The sequence below is a fragment of the Eschrichtius robustus genome, chromosome 6, assembly GCF_028021215.1.
Source record: "Eschrichtius robustus isolate mEscRob2 chromosome 6, mEscRob2.pri, whole genome shotgun sequence".
NCBI lineage: Eukaryota > Metazoa > Chordata > Mammalia > Artiodactyla > Eschrichtiidae > Eschrichtius > Eschrichtius robustus.
The window spans coordinates 143,256,030-143,276,408 of NC_090829.1; the positions used below are offsets into that span (position 1 = coordinate 143,256,030).

General features: G+C 51.5%; 1 protein-coding gene across 3 annotated transcripts in view; it reads right to left on the minus strand.

Moving 5' to 3' along the window:
• The window catches only part of TMPRSS2 (transmembrane serine protease 2), a 33,994-nt gene that overhangs the window by 13,097 nt on the left and 518 nt on the right, over window positions 1-20,379 (minus strand). Inside the window, exons 1-6 of one of the 3 annotated variants that reach the window (XM_068547112.1) lie at window positions 19,013-19,097; window positions 12,114-12,184; window positions 9,123-9,345; window positions 5,555-5,641; window positions 4,757-4,870; window positions 1,023-1,149 (exon numbers count right to left, since the gene is read on the minus strand). In XM_068547112.1, coding sequence (XP_068403213.1) covers window positions 1,023-1,149; window positions 4,757-4,870; window positions 5,555-5,641; window positions 9,123-9,345; window positions 12,114-12,128 — 566 coding nt within the window. In that variant the 5' untranslated portion in view covers window positions 12,129-12,184; window positions 19,013-19,097. Of the gene's footprint in view, window positions 1-1,022; window positions 1,150-4,756; window positions 4,871-5,554; window positions 5,642-9,122; window positions 9,346-12,113; window positions 12,185-13,736; window positions 13,758-19,012; window positions 19,098-20,379 lie in introns of those variants that run through there. The other 2 variants (XM_068547113.1, XM_068547111.1) reach the window with 2 other exon arrangements.

Here is a 20,379-nt window from a genome sequence, read left to right on the forward strand (position 1 = left end):
AGTGACGCTGCGTTATAACCATCTTTCCATCCGATAAGCCTGAAGTGTCAGGGAAAAGTCCTCCATCAGTTGTGTTTCTAATCTAATCTGGATTAGGATAAAGAAGCAGTAAGAATAAGGATGTGTGAGTACATATAATGTAACAAAATTACACATGTTAAAATGCTCCCAGTGATAAAATACAGACCCTGAACCACGATGGGGCCTCACTACGTCATTCACAGTGACATACGCTGCTATTGGGGGCTGGCATTTTGAAGTATTTCACTAGCTAAGATGCCAACTTTCTTATCAAGCGGTAATTCATTTTGAAAACTGGCATAAAGGCAACACACTAGAATTGCACAGAAGTCACACGGTGACACCCCCAAGGAAGAGACGGTGGCAATGAAATTGCACAGCCTTTCCCCTGGGAGGCCAGACGGCTGCCACGCGTTGACAAGGATGGTCTGGCGTGTCCCTGGCTGGAATCCCGAGGAGGGGGCACTCCCACCCCCCTCTCCCACCTCCTCTGGTGGCTGCATGAGGAATGAATTCTCTAATGGATAAATCTGTTGATCAGCTCTCTTCTGTTCAAAGGCCTCCAGCAACTTCTGCACTCATGCAGTGAAGGTTATGCAGATCTATTCCCTCCGACCTTCCCTGCAGCCCTCCCCTCTCGCCTCCACCCAGGAGGTGAGTGGAGTCAAGGCTTCGACCCTGCCTGGGGGCTCCTTAGGAAATGAGCCACCCAAGGCCCTCGGCCAGCACCCTGGACCCTGGTGACCACAGCACTGGACAGCCTCGAGTAACCAGGAGCGGATGGAGGCCCCAGAGGCAGGCCTGGGGGGGTGCCATGGAGGGGGATGGGGCAGCGTGGTGCCCACAGTCCCCTGCCGGTTTCCCGGAGCAGCTTTGGAAAGGAGACAAAGGTTCGTGGTGCCCCTGTGTTGGCACTTCCAGGGAGGGGCAGAGGGAAGCACTGATCTTATGTTTCTGTGCCTGTCACCATCATCACGGAGGCCACGGGGCTCGGAACTCACGGGTAGCCCATGTCCTGGCACGCTGCTCTCCCGTAGTTGTCACTCCAGTCATCCTGGCACACGGGGTGCCAGGACTTCCTCTGAGCTGAGTACACCTGAAGGATGAAGTTGGGTCCGTAGAGACGAACTGCAGGAAGGGAGATTCTGGTGAGTCTCAAACCATCGTCCTGTCCGCCACATGAGCCCCACCTTCCCTGGGACACAGAGGCCCTGGGACCCAGAGGCAGGGCTGGGCTCCCTCTTCCCAAGGCACCAGCTACACATGAGGGATGCCGAGAATCCAGCCTTTCCCCGCAAAATATGCCCTAAAGAGCTGAAAACAGGTATTCAGACAGAAACGAACATTGTACACCAATGTTCGTGAAAGCATTATCCACAAGAGCCAAGAGGTGGAAACAACCCAAATGTCCATCTACTGATGAATGCACAAAATATGGTCCATCACATAATGGAGTATTATTTGTTCATGAAAGGGGATGAAACACTGACACAATACAACACCCATGACATTCTGCTGAGTGAAAGAGGCCAGACACAAAGGCTCACACACTGTATGATCCCATTTCTGTGAAACGTCTAGAGAAGGAAATCTATAGAGACTGAAAGTAGATTAGTGGTCGCTTAGGGCCTGGCATCTGGGGCTCATTCTGCTGTGGAATGACCAGCCTCGGTCTGATCATTTCCTACGGCTTCTGTGATGAGTGATTCCACACACCATGTGAGTGGATAAGCAAACTGTAGGACATCTAGACAATGGAATACGATTCAACACTAAAAAGAAATGAGCTATCAGGCCACGAAGAGACGTGGAGGAACCTTAAATGCACATCATTCAGTGAAAGAAGCATCTGAAAGGGCTCCATCCTGAAGGATTCCAATTCTAAGACACTTGGGGAAAGGCAAAACCGTGGAGACAGTAGGAAGATCAGTGGTTACTCGGGGATGGGGAGTAGGGGATAAAAAGGTAGAGCTCAGAGGATTTTTAGGGCAGTGAAACTACTCTGTGTGATACTGTAATGATGGATACATGTTAGACATTTGTCCAAACCTACTGTCCAGATGTATACATTGTACATTTATCTGCAATACCGGGTAAACTTTAATGTAAACTAAGGACTTTAGTCAATAATAATGTATCAATATCGACTTATCACTTACAATGCATGTACCACCCCAGTGCAAGATGTTACAAACAGGGGCGACTGTACGTGAAGGCAGGGGTGGAGGCGGGGAATGGGAACTCTGCTCGTTCTGCACATGTGAAACTGCTCAGGACTCCGTGCAAAGGAACACTGCGAGTGCAGCAGAGGGAAAGGGGAGGCTCACGTCCCAACAGAACAGTGACTTCCAGGATGTGTCATCAAGTCCTGAGGAGTCAGCTGGACGGTAACCATCGGGGAAATGGGCACATTAACAATGCAAACACATGTTTACTTTTTCGTACAAAAACTCTGTGCAAGGAGAAGCAAGATACTCTTATTAGTTGCCCCTAAGGAAAAAACATGATTGGCTGATGAACAGGCGTGTGTGTCTGTGTGTGTGTGTGTCTGTCGCATCCTTGTTTCCTGTGTGTCTTCTTTACTGCTCACACAGAACGTGTCACTCCTGACACGGCTGGTCACCAAATGTGTAGGGGGTTTTCTCCACACCGAGCAATTCTCCACGACACCAGCTGGGCATCCTACAGTTTAATTCTGACACTCTTTACCTGGAGATAGTGTGAGATCCCACAGGTTGAGGGCTCAGTCCCGCAAGACTGACCCCCCCCCCACTTCAGATACCAACCCCAAGTCCAGGTTGTCTCCTGTACTTCTGACCGACCAGCTAGAACTCAGAGGTTCCCACGACCCCCTCCTCAGGTTCAGTTAATTTGCTAGAGCAGCTCACAGAACTCAGGAAAACCGTTTACTTACTGTTTACCAGTTCATTATAAAGGATAGGATAAAGGACACAGATGCACATCCGGAGGAAGAGAAGCATAGGGCAAGGTATGTGGGGAGGGGCAGGAGCTTCCGTGCCCTCTCTGGGTGCGCTGGTCCCTTCAAATCTTCATGGGGTCACCAACCCGGAAGCTGCCCAACCCTGCGCTTTAGGGATTTTATGGAGGCTCCATCACGTAGGCATGCTCGATCATTAACTCCATTTTCAGCCTCTCCCCCTCGCAAGACAACGGGGTGCGGAGCTACAGTCTAAGCTTCTAACCGTGGCTTGTTCTTTGCCATGATCAGCCCCCATCCAGGAGCCATTCAGGAGCCCACCCAGAGTCACCTCGTTTGAACAAAAGACACTCCTATCATCCAGGAAATGACAAGGGTTTTAAGAGCTCTGTGTCAGGAACTGGGGTCAAGGACCCAATACTAGAACCAAAGATGTTCTTGGTGGTCTTATCACTTAGGAATCACCAGAGTTTCAGGAGCCCTGTGCCGGGAATCGGGGGCAGAGACCAATACATATTCTCTATTATCTCACAGCGTGTGAGTATATATTATGTGTGAATATGCGAGTGTGTGTGTGTGTGTGTGTGTGTGTGTTATGTGTGAGTGTGCAAGAGTGTAAGTGAAATGGGGGAGATGAGATTTTTCACTGCATACCCTTAGGGACTTCCTGAATTATGATCTATTTGAGTACATAAACTCTTAATGTATTTAAATAAATACAACTTCAGTATTAAGAAGAGAGAGAGAAAGTCTCTCCAGGTAACATGAGTTTGTCTTGCTAGAGTTTATCAACACATGCACGTGCACAGGTAGAAAAGCATCAAAGGTCATTCCGCCTGATAGCTAAACCACGTCTGCTCAACCTCAAAAACTCCCTACTTTACTTAAGAAAATGGTGACAAATACATTATCACCAAAATAAAGGCAAGGCACTCTGTCGACAGTTTACAGAGTGAGAGAGTCACTGCCAAGTGCAAACCCTCTCCGGGAAGGAACTGCAGGAGCTCGGCGCTTAGAGGCCAAGACACCAGCGTGGACACGTCTCCATGCAGGTGGAGCAGAGGCTGAGCTCCGGCCTAACGCCCAACCCTGAGGATGCCACGGCCAAGTCCACACTGCATCTCACACAGGTGCCCTGACCTGGAAACGGGATGTACGGGAGATCCATCCTCCCCCAGGATGGCTGCAGAAGGAAGGTAGAGGGGGGGTAGAGCCCGGCCTTTGTCTGGCATCACCTGCATTCAGAGTTAACAGCTCCCAGAGGACGCAGCAGGCTTTAGGCTCTGGGTATGGCCCTCAGTGGGTATTGGCACAAGCCTCGTCCTCAAGCATCATTTTCCCTGGCGTGACCACTTTACCACCCATGAAATAATTCATTGAAAATAATAAAGGCAGAAGAGGTGCCCACCCCATGACAACAGACATAGATCACTTGAAAGGCAGCTTGTTTAGAAAACGCAGAGCCCACTCCCAGCTTTATGTTTTAAACAGTTTGCCTGTTTTAGTGACTTCCTGTGGCAGCCGGGGCAGGCACGTTGGCCTGGCCCTGGGCTGTGGTCTCCCTTCCCCCATGCTGTGCGATGCTGGTGGAGGGCTGGCGCTCGCCCCCTCTGAGCCTGTCTCCTCATCTGAAAACCGGGCTTAGACGCAAGGCTCGGCCTCCAGGAAGGGACTCAGTTGTGGAACGCTCGACGTTCGGGACACGGGTCTGACACCGTCACGCCTGCCCTGCTGTGGCCCCTGTGGTGGGGCAGAGCGGTCCCCTCCCGAGGCGGCCGGCATGACCCCGCCACTCACCGCACCGGTTCTCGTCCTCGCCGCTGGGACAGTGCAGGATGCCGTCGCACCAGTGAGAGGGGCTGACGCAGGTCCCTGAGGAGCTGCATTCCATCCCCAAGCACTGGTCCTCCACTGGCAGAGAAATGGAAGGGAGATGTCCGTCAGGCTGAGAAACCAAGAAAATCTCCCAGCACCCAGGTGACAAGAGGGAGTGAGCTTTTCCTCCTTTAGTGTAAAAGGAGGGGATGAGTCCTTGCCAACAAGTACGTCACAGGAAGCGGGGCTGGCCGCAGGGATCCTGAACCCCTCGGGTCTGTCACTTTGGTCAGGGGAGGACCCCTAGCCTCGGATCTGGACAGCACCCGCCCTCTCTGCCACACAGGTGAGTCCTGTGATCCACAAACCCTGCCCCTGGCTGATGGAGGAGACCTGGCTGTGGGTACAGGAGGGGCCTGTGGCAGCCACTGCTGTACACTGAGACACAGGGACCAGGTGTGGCCCCGAGGTGCTGCACTCACTGTGCTCATGAGTGCCAGGTGCCACCTAGCACCCTGAAGCAAGGGGTAAACTCAATGTGCCTCTCCCATGTGTATCAATATCACACCCAAAGGGCATGGGATCTTGACAACCCACGGATTAGGAGGAAGCATGCAAACGAGACTGGCCGCTTCCGAGAAAGGTTATTCATGCATCACGTAACCAAACAGGAGGAAAGAGATGAGAAATTTCACCAGGGGCTGTCGGTGAGCCCCCAGCCCAGAGAGGAGGGCCACTAAAGGGCCGGCACACCACGACTCGGCCCTGGCCTGCACTTACAGAGCTCCCACAGCCGCACAGCAGCCAGGACTGCTCCCGCCAGCAGGGCCCCCAGGGTGAAGGTGACACACAGGACTTTCTTAGTCCCTGGAAGAAAAGAGTCGAGTAAACAACTTAGTCGCCAAGTTTCTTAGAAGTTAGACTCTCAAATGTATATGGTATATCCTATCAAGGAATAATAATTTCTTATACATTTAAAAATGTGACTTTTCTCTTTAAGAACGTATCCTGGGAGGTCTTACTTCTTCCACAGCACTGAACTTCAGGCTTTTTTGAGAACCGAAGCAGGAAGCCGTGATATGAAGCAACATACATTAAAATTAAGCTCTTCAAAAAGTATGGCCTGAAGGTAGTCAAATAAATGCTGAATGTAAAAAAATGGCTGAAAAAAGGAAACATACCTTGTTCCGGTGATTATAAGCATAAGCAAAATACTAATAATGCTCTTCAGACTATCATCTCCATGTCAGTGGTACCCAAGGCAGCAGGAAAAAAGCCTCTTCCTCAAGGTGGTTTAGGGAGGGACGGGACAGAGTCACACTGACTCATTTAACAGTCACTGGTCACATGTGGCTATTTGCGCTTCAATTAATTATCGTTAAATGATATTAAATCGTTCTGTAAATTCAACTACTCAGTGATCCCATGTGACCAGTGGCTACTGCACGGGACTGTGAAGAGGCCGGACATTCCATCACTGCAGGAAGTTCTACTGGGCAGCGCTGGCGTCACTCCTGGGTCTGGGGGCAGGAACTCTGGGCTCACATTTCAGCTAAGAATACAAGTCTTTGGAGAAGGTCACCAGCGCTCTCTAGTCAAAACAAACCAACACGCCATTGTTGGTCAGAGTGTAAGCCAAACGTCATGCCAAGGTTCAGAGGAAGGCACCCACCACCGCCGCCCTCAGCAGTTCCTGTGCAGAGAGCAGCCCCAGGCCCAGGGCTCCCTTGGGATAGGCGGAGAGGCGGAGGGAAGAGTCGGGGCGAAGGCTCTCACACAGAACCTCCAGCTCCTTAGTTCATACAGGAGGACACCCAGGCTGCAGAGGTGGAGTGCAGGGGGGCCTTGCGCCCCACCTGTGCACATTCTTGCTTCCAGAGGTCCACCAGACCGAGACATTCAGCTTCTGGAGTTGATAGACCAGAGCTGACCCATGTGATCAGGGCTCAAAGCCTCGCCTCTCATTTTGTTACCATGTTCTGCAAATTCCACAGTCTGTGCTCAAACCGGCTTAGAAATCACCGGGGAGCCTGTTACCCAGAGATTCTGACTCAGCTCGGGGGAAGGAGGCATGAGTCTGCAGTGCCACAGGCTCAGGGGTGAGGTCACAGCCGCCGGTCTGAGGAGCTCCGCGTGCCGCCAGCCACATTATCAGGACTTGGTACGGTGGTTGTGTCTTACTGAAGGCAGGGCAGGGTCACCAAGGAAGCTCAGGGGAAATTCCAAATGGCCAGTTTGACCCATTAGTCAAGGACGATTTCATCCTTTAGGAGACTTCCCCATGTGTCATCTTACCCAAGATAAAATAACGTGCCTGGTGAGTTGAGGGATATTAAACTTAGGTATCCTGAACCTCTCGTTGAGAGGGTGGCAACCTGCCCAGCCCTCACTAGGAGCGTGGGCAGCGGGAGCCCCGGATCTCACCGTTGGTGGACAGGCATTTCAGAATCATTGTCTGGTCGATCAGACATGACTGGATGTTGGTTTGCAATTGTACAGATTGTGAGTGTCATTATAACTGACTAATCATTTACCTTCATTGTTATCAATGGTTGATGCAGCCCTATCGTGTCCAGGGTCAAGTGTTAGTATCACAGGATTGTTGACCGTCAGTCCTCCAAAACCCAAACATTAACATGTGTATGCATTGTGGTTCAATGTGAAACACCTATGACTCTTGCTAAAACAAATAGAGCCATTAAGATAAACATTTCCCTTGTATTCCTGCTGGGGTTCTCTTGAGTTTGTGCTGTTTAAGTAACTTGCAAAATACTGTCAAGGCTCTGACAGGCTACATGCTGCATGATTCCAACTCTACATTCTGGAAAAGGCAAAACTGTGGAGACAGTTAGATCAGTGGTTGCCAAGTGTTGGGGAAGAGAGGGAAGGATGAGCTAAGACCATGATAGGCTAAGACTAGAGGTCCTCAGCTGGGTACCATGGACATCTTGGCTGGGTCGTTCTTGGTCGGGGAGTGGTCATCCTATGCCCGGGAGCATGTTTAGCAGTGTCGCTGGCATCTACCCAGGAGATGCCAGGAGCACCCCCAGCCCAGTTATAACCGCCAGAACTGTCTCCAGACATTGCCAGATGTCCCTGGGGGTCAGAATCACCCCGATTAGCAGCCGCTGGTCTCAATCTACCAACCACCACCAGAGAGACATTAGTGCAGAGACAAGTGTTTCCTTGATCCGAGACAAATTAATGGAGGGAAAGAGAACCACACAGGAAAGGAGCAGGGGCAGAAAACACAGGAATGTTAGAGAGTAGCGGTGGGGAGAAGGAAGGATGGAGGAGCCATCTGTGAATTGTGAAGGAGGCAGAGGCAAGGACTGAGGCAGAAATCCAAGGGCGACGGCACTTGTGAAGAGCTGGAGCGGTCTGCGGAGGGGTGTCTTCAAAGGGTGCGGGTCTTATTCACTATCCCTTACTGCCATTATTTATGGCATGGTGGTGGCGCGTGGAAATTCACTCTGTCATTAATCTTTAACTGTGCAAGTTGTGTACATAGGTAGGCATGTCTCATGAATTAAAATAAAAACGTTATCAGTGAAAATGTTCCTTGGTCCAGCCACTGTACTAGCTCTGTGCTCATACTAGTACTGGCAGTACTACTCCTGCCTGGGCAGTTCTTACCACGTCAACTAGCCTGCATTAAAAGCTTGGGGAGGGGTGCGACAGGAAGGGGTCTAGAGGGAGAAGAGGTAAAATGCAATGCAAAGAAAGCAGATGAATGAGAGGGTAAGAAAGATATGGGATTAAGGTGATGGGCAGAGGACACACCACCTTCAGTCCCTCAACCCTCCTCCGTGGCCCAGTCAGGTCTGGCTACTCTTTCGAGCCAAGAGAAATGTTGAAGAGGCTTCTGTACAACAATTCCACCGGGCACTTCATTCACCAAACACAAAATACACAAGCTACTCTTAGAGCACCTTGAATGTGACTTGCAGTGCCCAGGGAATGGTACACAGAGAAAGGTGAAATCGTTTCTCCCTGCATTGGGGTTTACCATCTACTCAAGATGATTCAGCGATAAACCACGCAGACAAGAAGCAGTTCAGAGAAGCCCAGCTAGAAAGACCACCCTGGGTGGTACAGGCCAAGCCAGTACCAGAGCATTAGTGGGAGATGAAGGTCTTAGCAGCCGAGAGGCCCCCAAAGGCCCACAGGAGGCGAGACCCAGGCCCACAGCTTTGACACAGAGAGGTGGAGGGAAGAGGTATGCAGAGCCAGACCAGCCTGGCAGAGGAGAGCTGGCACCAGAGCCGGTGGGGCAGACGGGCCACCGGAGAAGGCAGACCCAAAACTCGGGCTCCATTAGAGGAAATAAATGCAAAAAGGGTCCTACTTGAGGTGCATGCTGTCCCCGACGGGGGTTTGGGCTGCATGAGGATGACGGGTGTCGAGGTGTGCGTCTCAACCCTCGGGGTGTACTGGGGCACCGCGGGCGGGTAGTACTGAGCCGGGTACCCCGCGTAGGCACGGTGGGCCATGGGCGGCTGTGGAGGGTAGAGGCTTTCGGGTTGGAATCCATGGTTCTCATAGTAAGGCCCGACACCTGGTGGTGATCCCTGAATGATTAAAAAGAAGATGAATGACACAGCATTGTAAAGCAACTATACCTCACTAAAAATTTTTTTAAAAAATTAAAAAGGAAGATGAATGATACGAAACATTAATTATCCTGAAGGTTAAATATACACCCCATCACACTCAGACAAGACATTGGGACAGCGCTGCAGATTCTTTTTTTTTTTAACATCTTTATTGGAGTATAATTGCTTTACAATGGTGTGTTAGTTTCTGCTGTATAACAAAATGAATCAGCTATACGTATACATATATCCCCATATCTTCTCCCTCTTGTGTCTCCCTCCCACCCTCCCTATCCCACCCCTCTAGGTGGTCACAGAGCACCGAGCTGATCTCCCCGTGCTATGCGGCTGCTTCCCACTAGCTATCTATTTTACATTTGGTAGTGTATATATGTCCATGCCACTCTCTCACTTCGTCCCAGCTTACCCTTCCCCCTCCCCATGGCCTCAAGTCCATTCTCTATGTCTGCGTCTTTATTCCTGTCCTGCCCCTAGGTTCTTCAGAACCTTTTTTTTTTTTTTTAGATTCCATATATATGTGTTAGCATACGGTATTTGTTTTTCTCTTTCTGACTTACTTCACTGTGTATGACAGACTCTAGGTCCATCCACCTGACTACAAATAACTCAATTTCATTTCTTTTTATGGCTGAGTAATATTCCATTGTATATATGTGCCACATCTTCTTTCTCCATTCATCTGTCGATGGACACTTAGGTTGCTTCCATGTCCTGGCTATTTTAAATAGAGCTGCAATGAACATTTTGGTACATGACTCTTTTTGAATTATGGTTTTCTCAGGGTATATGCCTAGTAGTGGGATTGCTGGGTCAGTGCTGCAGATTCTTTTAGGACATCTTTAATTATGCCAAACATTGAACTCACATAGAATGAAAACTCACCAGCGTTTCCAATTAAATGGCAATAGTTTTTGGGTTTGTTTGTTTGTTTACTATGCATCTTTTGAAATAAAGAAAAAAAAACAAATGGCTGACATTGAGACTGAGTAAAAAAATGTGTAGAAGTCTGGGAATGAGCCAATACCCTATCCCCTGAGAGTGGGGTACAAAGTTATGGGCTAGCAATGCCAGAATTATAATGAGAATAATAATAGCTGACATTCGAGAACTCACCTGCTTTGGGCATCTGTATTCATGCCCTCCTTGAAGCGTGACCATAACCCCCTAAGATGGTACAGCTGTGATGGATATACCCATTTTGCAGACAGGAACGTGAGTGACAGAGATTAAGAAATCTACCTGAAGGATTTACAATTGGGGGGGCGGCTAGCAGATCTGCTCCCACGAGCATCTTTCTAGGGCACGTGCGTTTATGTTGAGAGTGTGTGGAGTTCAGCAGCTCCGTCCCTGTGAGTGGAATTTCTGGGACACAGTGTGTACACACATAAACGTGGAAAGGGGGGCCCAGCTACTCCATTTCCCTCTCAGCTCCATCCTTTGGCTGGTTTCTATCTTCTTAGAATGCCCTCCCCTCCCCCTCTGCCTACTTAAAAATTGCCCTCTCCAGGCCCTGCCCCCCACTGGACACTCCGGACCCCCGCAGCCTGCCGCCTTGTCCTGCTTCAGCCCCCCTGAACCGCCCACTGGCTGGGCCACTCCAGGAGCCACACTTGCCCTCTTATCTGAGTGTCCACGTGCAACACTCCTCCCCACTCAGTAATTTCTCCCCTTGCTCCTTGTTGACTGAGAGCTCAGAGAGGACCAGTATTCTGAGCAGAGGCGACCTGATGCTGAGAATTTTAAACAGGGCCTCCAGGGCAGCGTGATTAGAAAGCAATGGGCCAAATGCGAGTTTAATAACTCACCAATGCGCTCCTTCCAAAGTCCAAAGATTACACTCGAAACCAGAGCAGTAACAGAAAGGGAATACGAAATGTAATCTCTCATCTAAATGGGGGAACCAGAGGCCAAAAAGCGGCGCAGGCATTTGGCCTCTATCTGAAGCATCTAAGAACATGCCGTCCTTCCCAGGAAAGGTGGGAGCCGGCACAGCAGTTTGGCCCAGTGAATTCCTGTGCTGTGGATTTAAAATTTAAAAAGGATCTAGTCTAAATAAATACATAATACTAAATAAAGGGGCAGGGGAAGCAAACGTCTATTTTCCAGATAGAAGAGAGAGAAAACTTTTGTCATTAACCAGTAGAATAACTACTAAATGCACTTATTCCCAGGTATGAGACGATGAGTGAGATGCGATGGGGAATAAAGATAGTGCATTTGTCTCCAAAGTGTGTGCGTTGGGGGGGGGGGGGCAGGGTCGCAGGGAGAGGGGCAGCGAGGCCAATGCCCCACGCAGCCATAGCCTGTCCCAGGCTACCAGGAAGCAAGGCTACTCTGTGCTCTGCTGGCTGGCGGTGTCCCAAGCGCTCTTTTCTCCCCAGGACTCACTCCCTCTCACCACTGTCCTGCCCTATCTGTCCCCACACCCTCACCCCTGTCCCTTGCCCAACCCCAATCTGAGCAGGAAGAGAAGAGGCCCAGGGGAGAATCACACATCCACACCCCCTCCAAGAGCTCTGAGATGCCCGGCTGTGCAGCTGTCACGTGGCTTCCCCCCCCCAACCCCTGCTCACCCCTCACCCCAAGAATGCCTTCACAGCACCCAGGGAGCAAAGGCAGTCCTGCAAGCAGCCCTGAAAACGCTGACCCACACACATAGCTGGAAATAACAGAAGGAACCGGGAACAGAGGAAAGGCCAGGAAGGTAATGATTAACCACTTACTGAGTTTAAAGCCATCCTGATTTTATCAGCAGCATCAGGTAAAGGGAGGTGTTTGGAACGTCCAAGCTGACCTAGAAGAAACAATGACAAGACTGTGCTATTTCCGTACTGGTGAGTTCGCAGACGATGAGTCGAGAATGGAGTAAAGGATCACCTCTCGCCAGAAGCACGGCGGTTCTGCCCGCTCACTTTCGCCTTCACCTCACCACCTCCTCCTGCCACTGTTTACCCTGAAGAAGACTGGGACCCACTTGCTTGTTAAGCTCAGGGCCTGCGGCACTCACCCAGCTCCCACCGGGAGGCCCAGACTTCCCCGACGTCACCTCCACCCCAAGGAGAATCCAGGAAAAGAGAAACATGCACAGGGACTTGTAGACCGTTAAGTCAGGTGGAGGTGAAGGAAGGCAAAAATCCAGGTCAGCTCCTGGCAGTGTCACACCCTGAGGTGTCCTTGGGCAACCGAACTCTCTGAATCTCGGACAGAAGTGGACGCAGCCATCACACTGGATTGCTCAAGTGAGGATTCAACGCGAGGGCGCAGGCAGACACCTCATGTGCCCAGGCCATGGCAGGTGTGATAAGATTCTGCAGAGCATCCACTGGGACGATGGAGCCGCCACCGACCCCACCGTGGAGCACGTGGTCTAGAGCTTAGACCCACGTGGGGGCCACACCTGACTTTTCAAATAATCCGCACGGAACCGCCCCAATCTTAATAAACAAATATATTGAGAAATTCCATAAAACACACCCATACCCACGTGCTACTCCACTCACTATCCCAAATCCAGAAAAGAAAGAAATTCAGAACTAACCACTTGGGTGGTTTCTAAGGATATCGGTAATGAAGAGAAAGCCCTGGGTCACCTTGTTTGCAGACGTTTGTGAACAGCAGTATCTAGAAAGACCATCAACGTAAAAAGTTTTATAGTAAAGGCTTATCTGATGTCACTCTTCCCATCATAAGCAAATAATGGCCTTTGTCCGCCACTCCTGGCTGCCCTGAATTGACCGAACAATACTCCAAGGAAAGCCCTTCACAATCACGCCTCCACAGGACCCCATCCACAGTGAGAAAGCTCTGGGTTTCAGAGCTGGCCAGATCAGATCTGATCATTTTTCATCTGTAAAGTGCCTGGCACACAGCAGATGCAGACAGCAAGATGACTAGACTCTGGATCCAAACCCCAGCTCAGTCACTCACTACCTGTGACCTGGGGCAACTCAGTTAATGTTTCTGGGCCTTGGTTTCCTTGTTTGCAAAAGGGGTTAACAGTAGCACCCACTACAGGTTGTTAGGGCCGTAAAATGAGTTGATAAAGAAGCTCTTAGTGCCTGGCACACAGGAAGTGCTACATACGCTTTTGTTAAATGAAAGTGAGCAGAAAGGGCTTCCCTGGGGGCGCAGTGGTTAAGAATCCGCCTGCCAATGCAGGGGACACGGGTTCAAGCCCTGGTCTGGAAGATCCCACATGCCACAGAGCAACTAAGCCTGTGCGCCACAGCTACTGAGCCCGTACTCTAGAGCCCGCGAGCCACAACTACTGAGCCCGTGCTCCGCAACAAGAGAAGTCACCGCAATGAGCAGCCCGCGCACCGCAACGAAGAGTAGCCCCCGCTCACCGCAACTAGAGAAAGCCCGCGCGCAGCAACGAAGACCCAACGCAGCCAAAAAATAAAATAAAATAAAATAAAATAAAGTGATCATAAAGCTGATAAATGTTGAACAGCCCACAGAGGCAGGATGGGCCTGATTGGTAGCATTTGCAGATTTGCAGATTTGCATCTGGAAAGGGTGCTCAAGATACCAACTCCACCAGCTCTGAAAATCCTATGGAGCCAAAGGCAACTGAGCCAGCTCCTGCCGGGCACTGCCTCTCTGACTCCAGAGCAAAATTATTCTTTGACTCATTACATTAAAAAAAGAAAACCCTGGGGACATATGTAAATGTATAGCTGATTCACTATGTTACAAAGCAGAAACTAACACACCATTGTAAAGCAATTATACTCCAATAAAGGTGTTAAAAAAAATATTAACTTGCTATAAATAAAAATATAAGTATGGCTGTTTAATCTCAGGAAACCTCGTTGAACAAGTCACAAGAAAGATGCACCAGATCATTTATTTACTCTTCATGCAAAGATAAAATAAAAGAACCCGTTTGTACTGATAGCTTTCAGATTTTTTTAAGATTTAAAAAAAGAGTCAACACTTTTCTGAGTATGAGGAAATAAACCTGAGCAATATACAGGAGGAAGAGATCACCATTCAGAATATATATGACGTTTAAGCCTTTAAGTGGGTGTGATTATCACATATTAATAACCTTTCATACATCTGCTCTGTAAAGAGAGAGGGTTCTGAGACTTGACAGCAGCACAATACCCTCTAGTCTAAGCAGGAAAAGCTCGCACCTTCCTCGGATTAGTTTCAGGCGAGTCCTGCCCCAGCGAACATTCTAACCCCTGGTTTCTCTGCCCTCGGTGACTGTCACTCCCTGTGCCTCTGAGCTATCTCGCCAGTTATAGGGTTGGTTGAAGTTTCAGGAAATGAAAATTTGATCCCACTGGCGGCTTTCCCAGTTTAAGAGCCCTCTGAAAGGAGTGATGAATCAGTGCCCGAAATCCACGCTCCCTATTCATTCAAGATCCCTAACAGCGGGAGACCAGGAAGCCAGGAGCTCCAGGGGCACCGGGAGCCGTGGCCGGGAATTGTCCCGTAAAAGCCCAGGACCCAGAAGCAATCGCAGCACAAGCCGGTCTCACCCAGCGATCCCACGGCCCACAAACCCTTAGAACCCGGAACACCAAGTGTGCCCAGGTCGGCTGCATGGACTTTGGAAGGAAAGACGAGAGTTGTGCCCCCTCTAACTCTCTGTGGCCAAAGACAAAGGAAGGGGGAAATGCCTCCCTCGGGAACTGGACCTGACGGGAGACGCACTGCTGTCCAAAAGGACCAGGAGATCACGTTCCGTGTGGTTCATCTTTGAAACAGGCAATTCCACGCCCACACAAGATAGTAAATCTCTTTAACTGGTTTCTGAAAGGAGAAAGACAACCCAGATGGTGAGACACAACACTGCTTCTCCAACGTTCCTTCCTGTCAGTTAAAGGACACAGATGATTGCCCGCGATTCCAGAAAGCCAGCCTCAATGAAGCACTTTTCCTTGAAGCGACAAAGAGCACGTGTGCCGAAGCTCGGTCTCCCTCTTTGTTCCCGGCGAGGTCCCGCTCCAACTTCACCCACCTGAGTCACACAACGGAGCACGGCTGTCCCGGGCCACCCCGGGCTCTCCTTTCAGAGGGCTGGCTCATGCCTCGAGTCACCTGCCCGGCCACCACTCAACAGAATGCTGCCGTGGAATCCTACCAGCTTCCCATGAAGTAATGAAGTTATTTCCAAACAAGAAGAGCCTCTCCTTACACTGTCGTGTCTTTCCTCTGGACCTCAGAACGCATTTGCTGGAGGTTTATTTTGAAAACTACCAAACCAACGCAAATGAGGTCAGCCTCATAGATACTGACCCCCATCCGGGGGTCAGGGGTTTTCCCTGTAATGAAGGCTCCACTGACTTTCCCCCGACACACCGTTCACACAGGGGCTCCTGCACTGGGCCCCGCCGGGTACCTTCGAGATGCTGGTGGTGTGATGAGGTGTGATGGGAGGAAGAAGCCCCACCTTCCTTGACCTCAGATCCAGTATCCTTTCTGCAAACTCCAGACACCAGCAGACACTCCCTATCCGATGATCCCTGACCAATGGAACCCCTTATGCCTCAACCACTGCATAAAATCACCTTACATGTAAAGATGTTTTTGTGTCCTGTTGGGGACAAAATGCGCTGTTAGAGGGAAGGTAACAGACCGTGGTGGATTTAAGTAACAGTTCAATATAAACAAGTATAAGACCATCAGAAAAATGGCACACACTGTGACTGACACAGGAATGAGAGAAAGAGGGAGAGGGAGAGAGAAAGCAGCTCAGAAGTACTGCCTGCATCATCCAAGTTTCTTTTTCTATGAATGCCTCATGGTGCAAACGAGATTACAAACTTTTTAGGGCAGGAATTGGTCCTTTTTTTTTTTTTTTCAAATCTAGCTTTGTACCATACAAAGAAAGCATTCTCATATATATATATATTTGCATCCCAAAGGCCAAATGAGTAGGATGAAATTTAAGAGAGAGAGAGTGCCGGAAAGCCTGCACCTGGACAAAAACAGCCTCCAAATTGAGGATGTGGGTGACCTCACAGGTCCAGGTGTACAGAGCTGACTGCATGCTGAATACGATGGGCAGGCCGGAGAGGTGTCCCAATCCCTCGGGGAGGGAGGAGGCCTCGACAAAGTGCAAAAGCCACTGTCTAAGGTTTGAAGAACTTGCCCGAGTCAATCTGTGAAATGGGCATAACACGTCAATGGGGTTTTTGCCAGGATTAAGTGTGTACGTGTCCTAGCACCGTGCCCTTCACATGATGAGCCCTCAGGAATAATATAATGATAGCAGCTAAGGGACTGCTGTGTGGAAAGGGGACTCGATTTTTTTCTGTGAAAATCCAAAGGAAGAATCCAGGATCAAAATGGTCAGAAATATCAGGAAGGCAGATTTAACTCAATCCAGGGAAACCAAGTTTCCAACAATGAGAAAGGTTCAATATCGACTGGGTTGCCTTGGAAGAAACAGTTCCTCAAACCAAAAAAAAAGTTTGATCCAACACTGGAAGGTCGTTTCTCCAGCACATTCTAGAACCAAATTAGGCTTCAGTTGTGAGGCCAGACATGACGATCTTTTATTCTTTTTGATGGGAAATGCAAAGGATAAACTCCAAATGCATCCCTAGAAAACACAGGCTCCATGTGCCCCATGTACAGATCAAGTCTCCAATGAGGCCAGGTGTGAGCCCTGCCAGGAGGGCCCCTCGGGAATCAAGGACCTTAAAGGGATTCTGACATGGGGTCACATACAAACAAGTAATCACAAAGCCTGGGCTTAGTCTCATCTTCCAGATCAGAGCTCACTAGAAAATACTTCTCTAACAAACGTCCACTGGAAGGCCACGCACGGTCTCTCTTCCCAGGCCTACCTGGTTGAGCTCCCAACGATTCTGTCCACTCTGCCCTTGCATGAGTTCCTAGACTTCAGCTGGTGCCTTTCAAACATTTCCTGCTTTCATATCACACTTCTGCACCCTCACCCCTCCTGCACCCTTCCCCACCCCACTGATGCCTGATGGTACACACAAACTAAATGCCTGCAGTTTCCACCCACAGCAAGTCCTTCCCTCCTTCTCCTCGACTTGCCTCTAACAGGAGCAAAAAGCATGTCCTTGGGTCACCTTCCCTCTTCAAAATCCACACTGTTTACAGTCCAAGGAACTGCCCACACCCTCACCAGAATATCAGCGTCTGCCGTTCTCCCTGGATGCCTGTAAGGCTGCCCGTGACATTTTCCACACTCCCAATTCCTCTTCTCCCAACCGCTGTGCAGTGACCAGGGCAAACCAAGTCCTAGGTCACCTCCCCTTCCTCCTGACCTCAAGCTCTGTCTCTGGGTTGTTCCCCGGAACTGCCTGTGTGATCAGCTGAGCCCTTTGCTACTCCATGTGCAGTTGGATGGTCAATGGCACAGGGGGCACCTGGAGTCCTCTCCCACACACCCAGGCCTACAGCCCTGGGGGGCTTGCAAGCCAGGGTTCCCCAAGATGGCCTATGTATAGGGCTCTCCACCCCCGAGCTAGGAAGGGGCTCACCAAGCCTGGCCCAATTCACATCTCAGCACTCAGGTGTGCGACACCCTTGCTCCCTATCCCCAGAGGCCACTTAGCTTGTCCTGGGGCCGGCCCAGCGGCAGGGGTCCCCTGGCAGGTGCCCAGGAAGAGCAGTAAAGGCTCAGCAATTGTGGGAAGCAGCAGCACCCCAGGAGACCCAGAGCTGTGAGAGCAGCAGAGGGCAGATGGGTATGTGGGACTTGAGTGCCCTTCTCCATCCCCCACTCAAGCAGGGCCAGTTTCCCCTCCTTAGGTAAGCGAGGCTGACCAGACACTATGTTGAGCCAGTCGCCTTTCCTTTCTACTTCCCTGCCTAAGGCTCAGGCATGACCCCTGGTTCCCGAGCCTGGAACTTTCTGGAGGGCTTAGAAAAAATAGATTTCCTATTCCTTCCTAGTCTGATGCAGCAGTTGAAACCAAGGCAATGACCCCAAATGGTTACAAAGCCCCCAGGACTCCTGCCCCAGGCTTAGGTGGAAAAGAGTGACAGACACCAGCCCGGAGCCCTGGCTTGCACATCCTGATAGACCCCCGTGCCCCAGGCCAGGCCCAGAGTCGCAGTCAGTATGCTTACAGGATGATGACGATGACAAGCGACATAATGTCCTTCGTGTGTCTAGGCTTCCTTGCCTGCAAGACATTTTCACCCTTGGCCCCATCACCCGGGGAGGTCAACCCTCTGCATTGCCCCAGGCTCTCCTGCCCGGCTCACCCCGGAAGCGGGCAGCACGGAGCCCAGGTGGGGCTGGGTCATGGGGACGCCAGCCTGGCTCGCGAGCAAGCCCCTCTCCCGCGAGGATTCCAGGCATCGCTCAGCTTCCCTGGAGCCAGGTGGCCTGCCTGCATCCCCAGTTCTCCCTACAGGTCATGGGGCCTGCAGCAAGTTAGTTCACCCCTCTGCCTCAGTTTCCTCTCACCTGAGTTAAATACGTCATAAAGAGCTTGGAATGATGCCTGGCTGGAAGAAAACGCCACATCCACATTTGCTGTTATTATGATAACACCAGTGCGGCCCAACTTTCTCCTACAATTAAGGCGACTGAGCCCAGGGTGCCAGGGGGCCAAGCTCCACGCCATCTCCTGGGCTCTGTAGGCTCCCGGCAACTACACAAACTTGCTAGAAGACCTACCTTGGAGGCATCAATAAGAAAGACGTTGCTGGGGACGCTGCTCACCAGGTGATATTTTTCGAAGCAGAGAGGGAGGTGTCCTCGGCCAGTCTCCAGGCAGAGGCCTCCACCGCAGCTCCCGGACTCCTGTGTTGAGTACTTGCTGGTGCTCCCCGGCCTTTCAACCTGACCTCGGGGGTCCAGCAAGCTTGGCCGGGGCGGGGGGACACAGGCCTGCCCCGCCTCTGGTAAAGCTGAGGAAGGCAAGCATCCCTTCAGAGATCCCCTGGGCCCCCCCAACCCCTCCACCTCACTCAGCAGCAGCAGAGCCTGCGCCCCCAGGTCCCTTGGTTGTGTCAGCCTTGCGCACACTCCCAGCCCCCATTCTCCTCCGGCTGCGGTGGGGTGTTGGCTCCATCCTCACTTCCTGGAGAGCCTTCTCCGACCTCCCAGGTTAAGTCAACAACCCTCCCCTCACGGCAGGTTTTCTAAACAGCTTGAAACTCTCCTTAGCAGCCTTTGTAATTTTCCGTCATTTGTTTGGCTCTCTGCAGCCCAGAGCTCCAGCAGACCCTGGACGCACTGGCGCCCCGGTGTGTCCCCTACCGTACTTGGCCCGGGGACTACCGCGAGGGCTTCGATCCGGGCGGGCTTCGCAGGCTGGAGGCAGAGCCCTGGGGAACCCCAGCCCGATAGGCAGACCTCGGGTCGCAATCCTTTCCCTCCCAAACGATCCACTGGGATTCCACCTGACAGGCCCGCCGCCGCCTGGGCGTCCGAAACGGAATTGAAACGGATTCGGGATTTGGGATCACCGCGCTGCGCCCTTCGGCGCGGCGGGCCCTTCGCAAAAGCCCGGGCTCAAGCCAGTGCCGGCCCCTCTGGGGCCTGGAAGCACGCAATTTGGGGCCATAAGGCAATTCTTCCGCAGGGCCCACGAAGCCGCGGTAAGGGCGCCCACTATCTGGCTGGCGCGCTCAGCCTCCCGGCCCCGGTCGGGGGTCCTGACGTGGACCGAAGCGCCCGGGTGCCTGGCCCTGTCCCTGGCGGGGAGCGTGCGCCTACAGACCAGGACCACTCCTCCCGGGGCAGGGGTGCCCGGTGTCCGGGCGGCCCAGCCCTGATCGTCGCCTCCGGGTCGCCGCAGTGGGCCTCGGGCTGTGGGCAGTGCCTTCCCGGGGCTACCGAGCCGTTAGCACCTCGCCCGGGGGCCCTGCGGGCCTGTCCCCGCCGCGCCGGTCATATCGCTCCCGGCATCTCAGAGAGTTTCCAGTTTCTCCCTACTTCGGGAGGGAGCCAAGAAGCAGGAGTTCAGGTAACACTACGGGGCTGCAGAGATTTTCCCGAAACAAAGAAGCGGAGGGACAAGCCTCCCTCTTCCTCGTCCC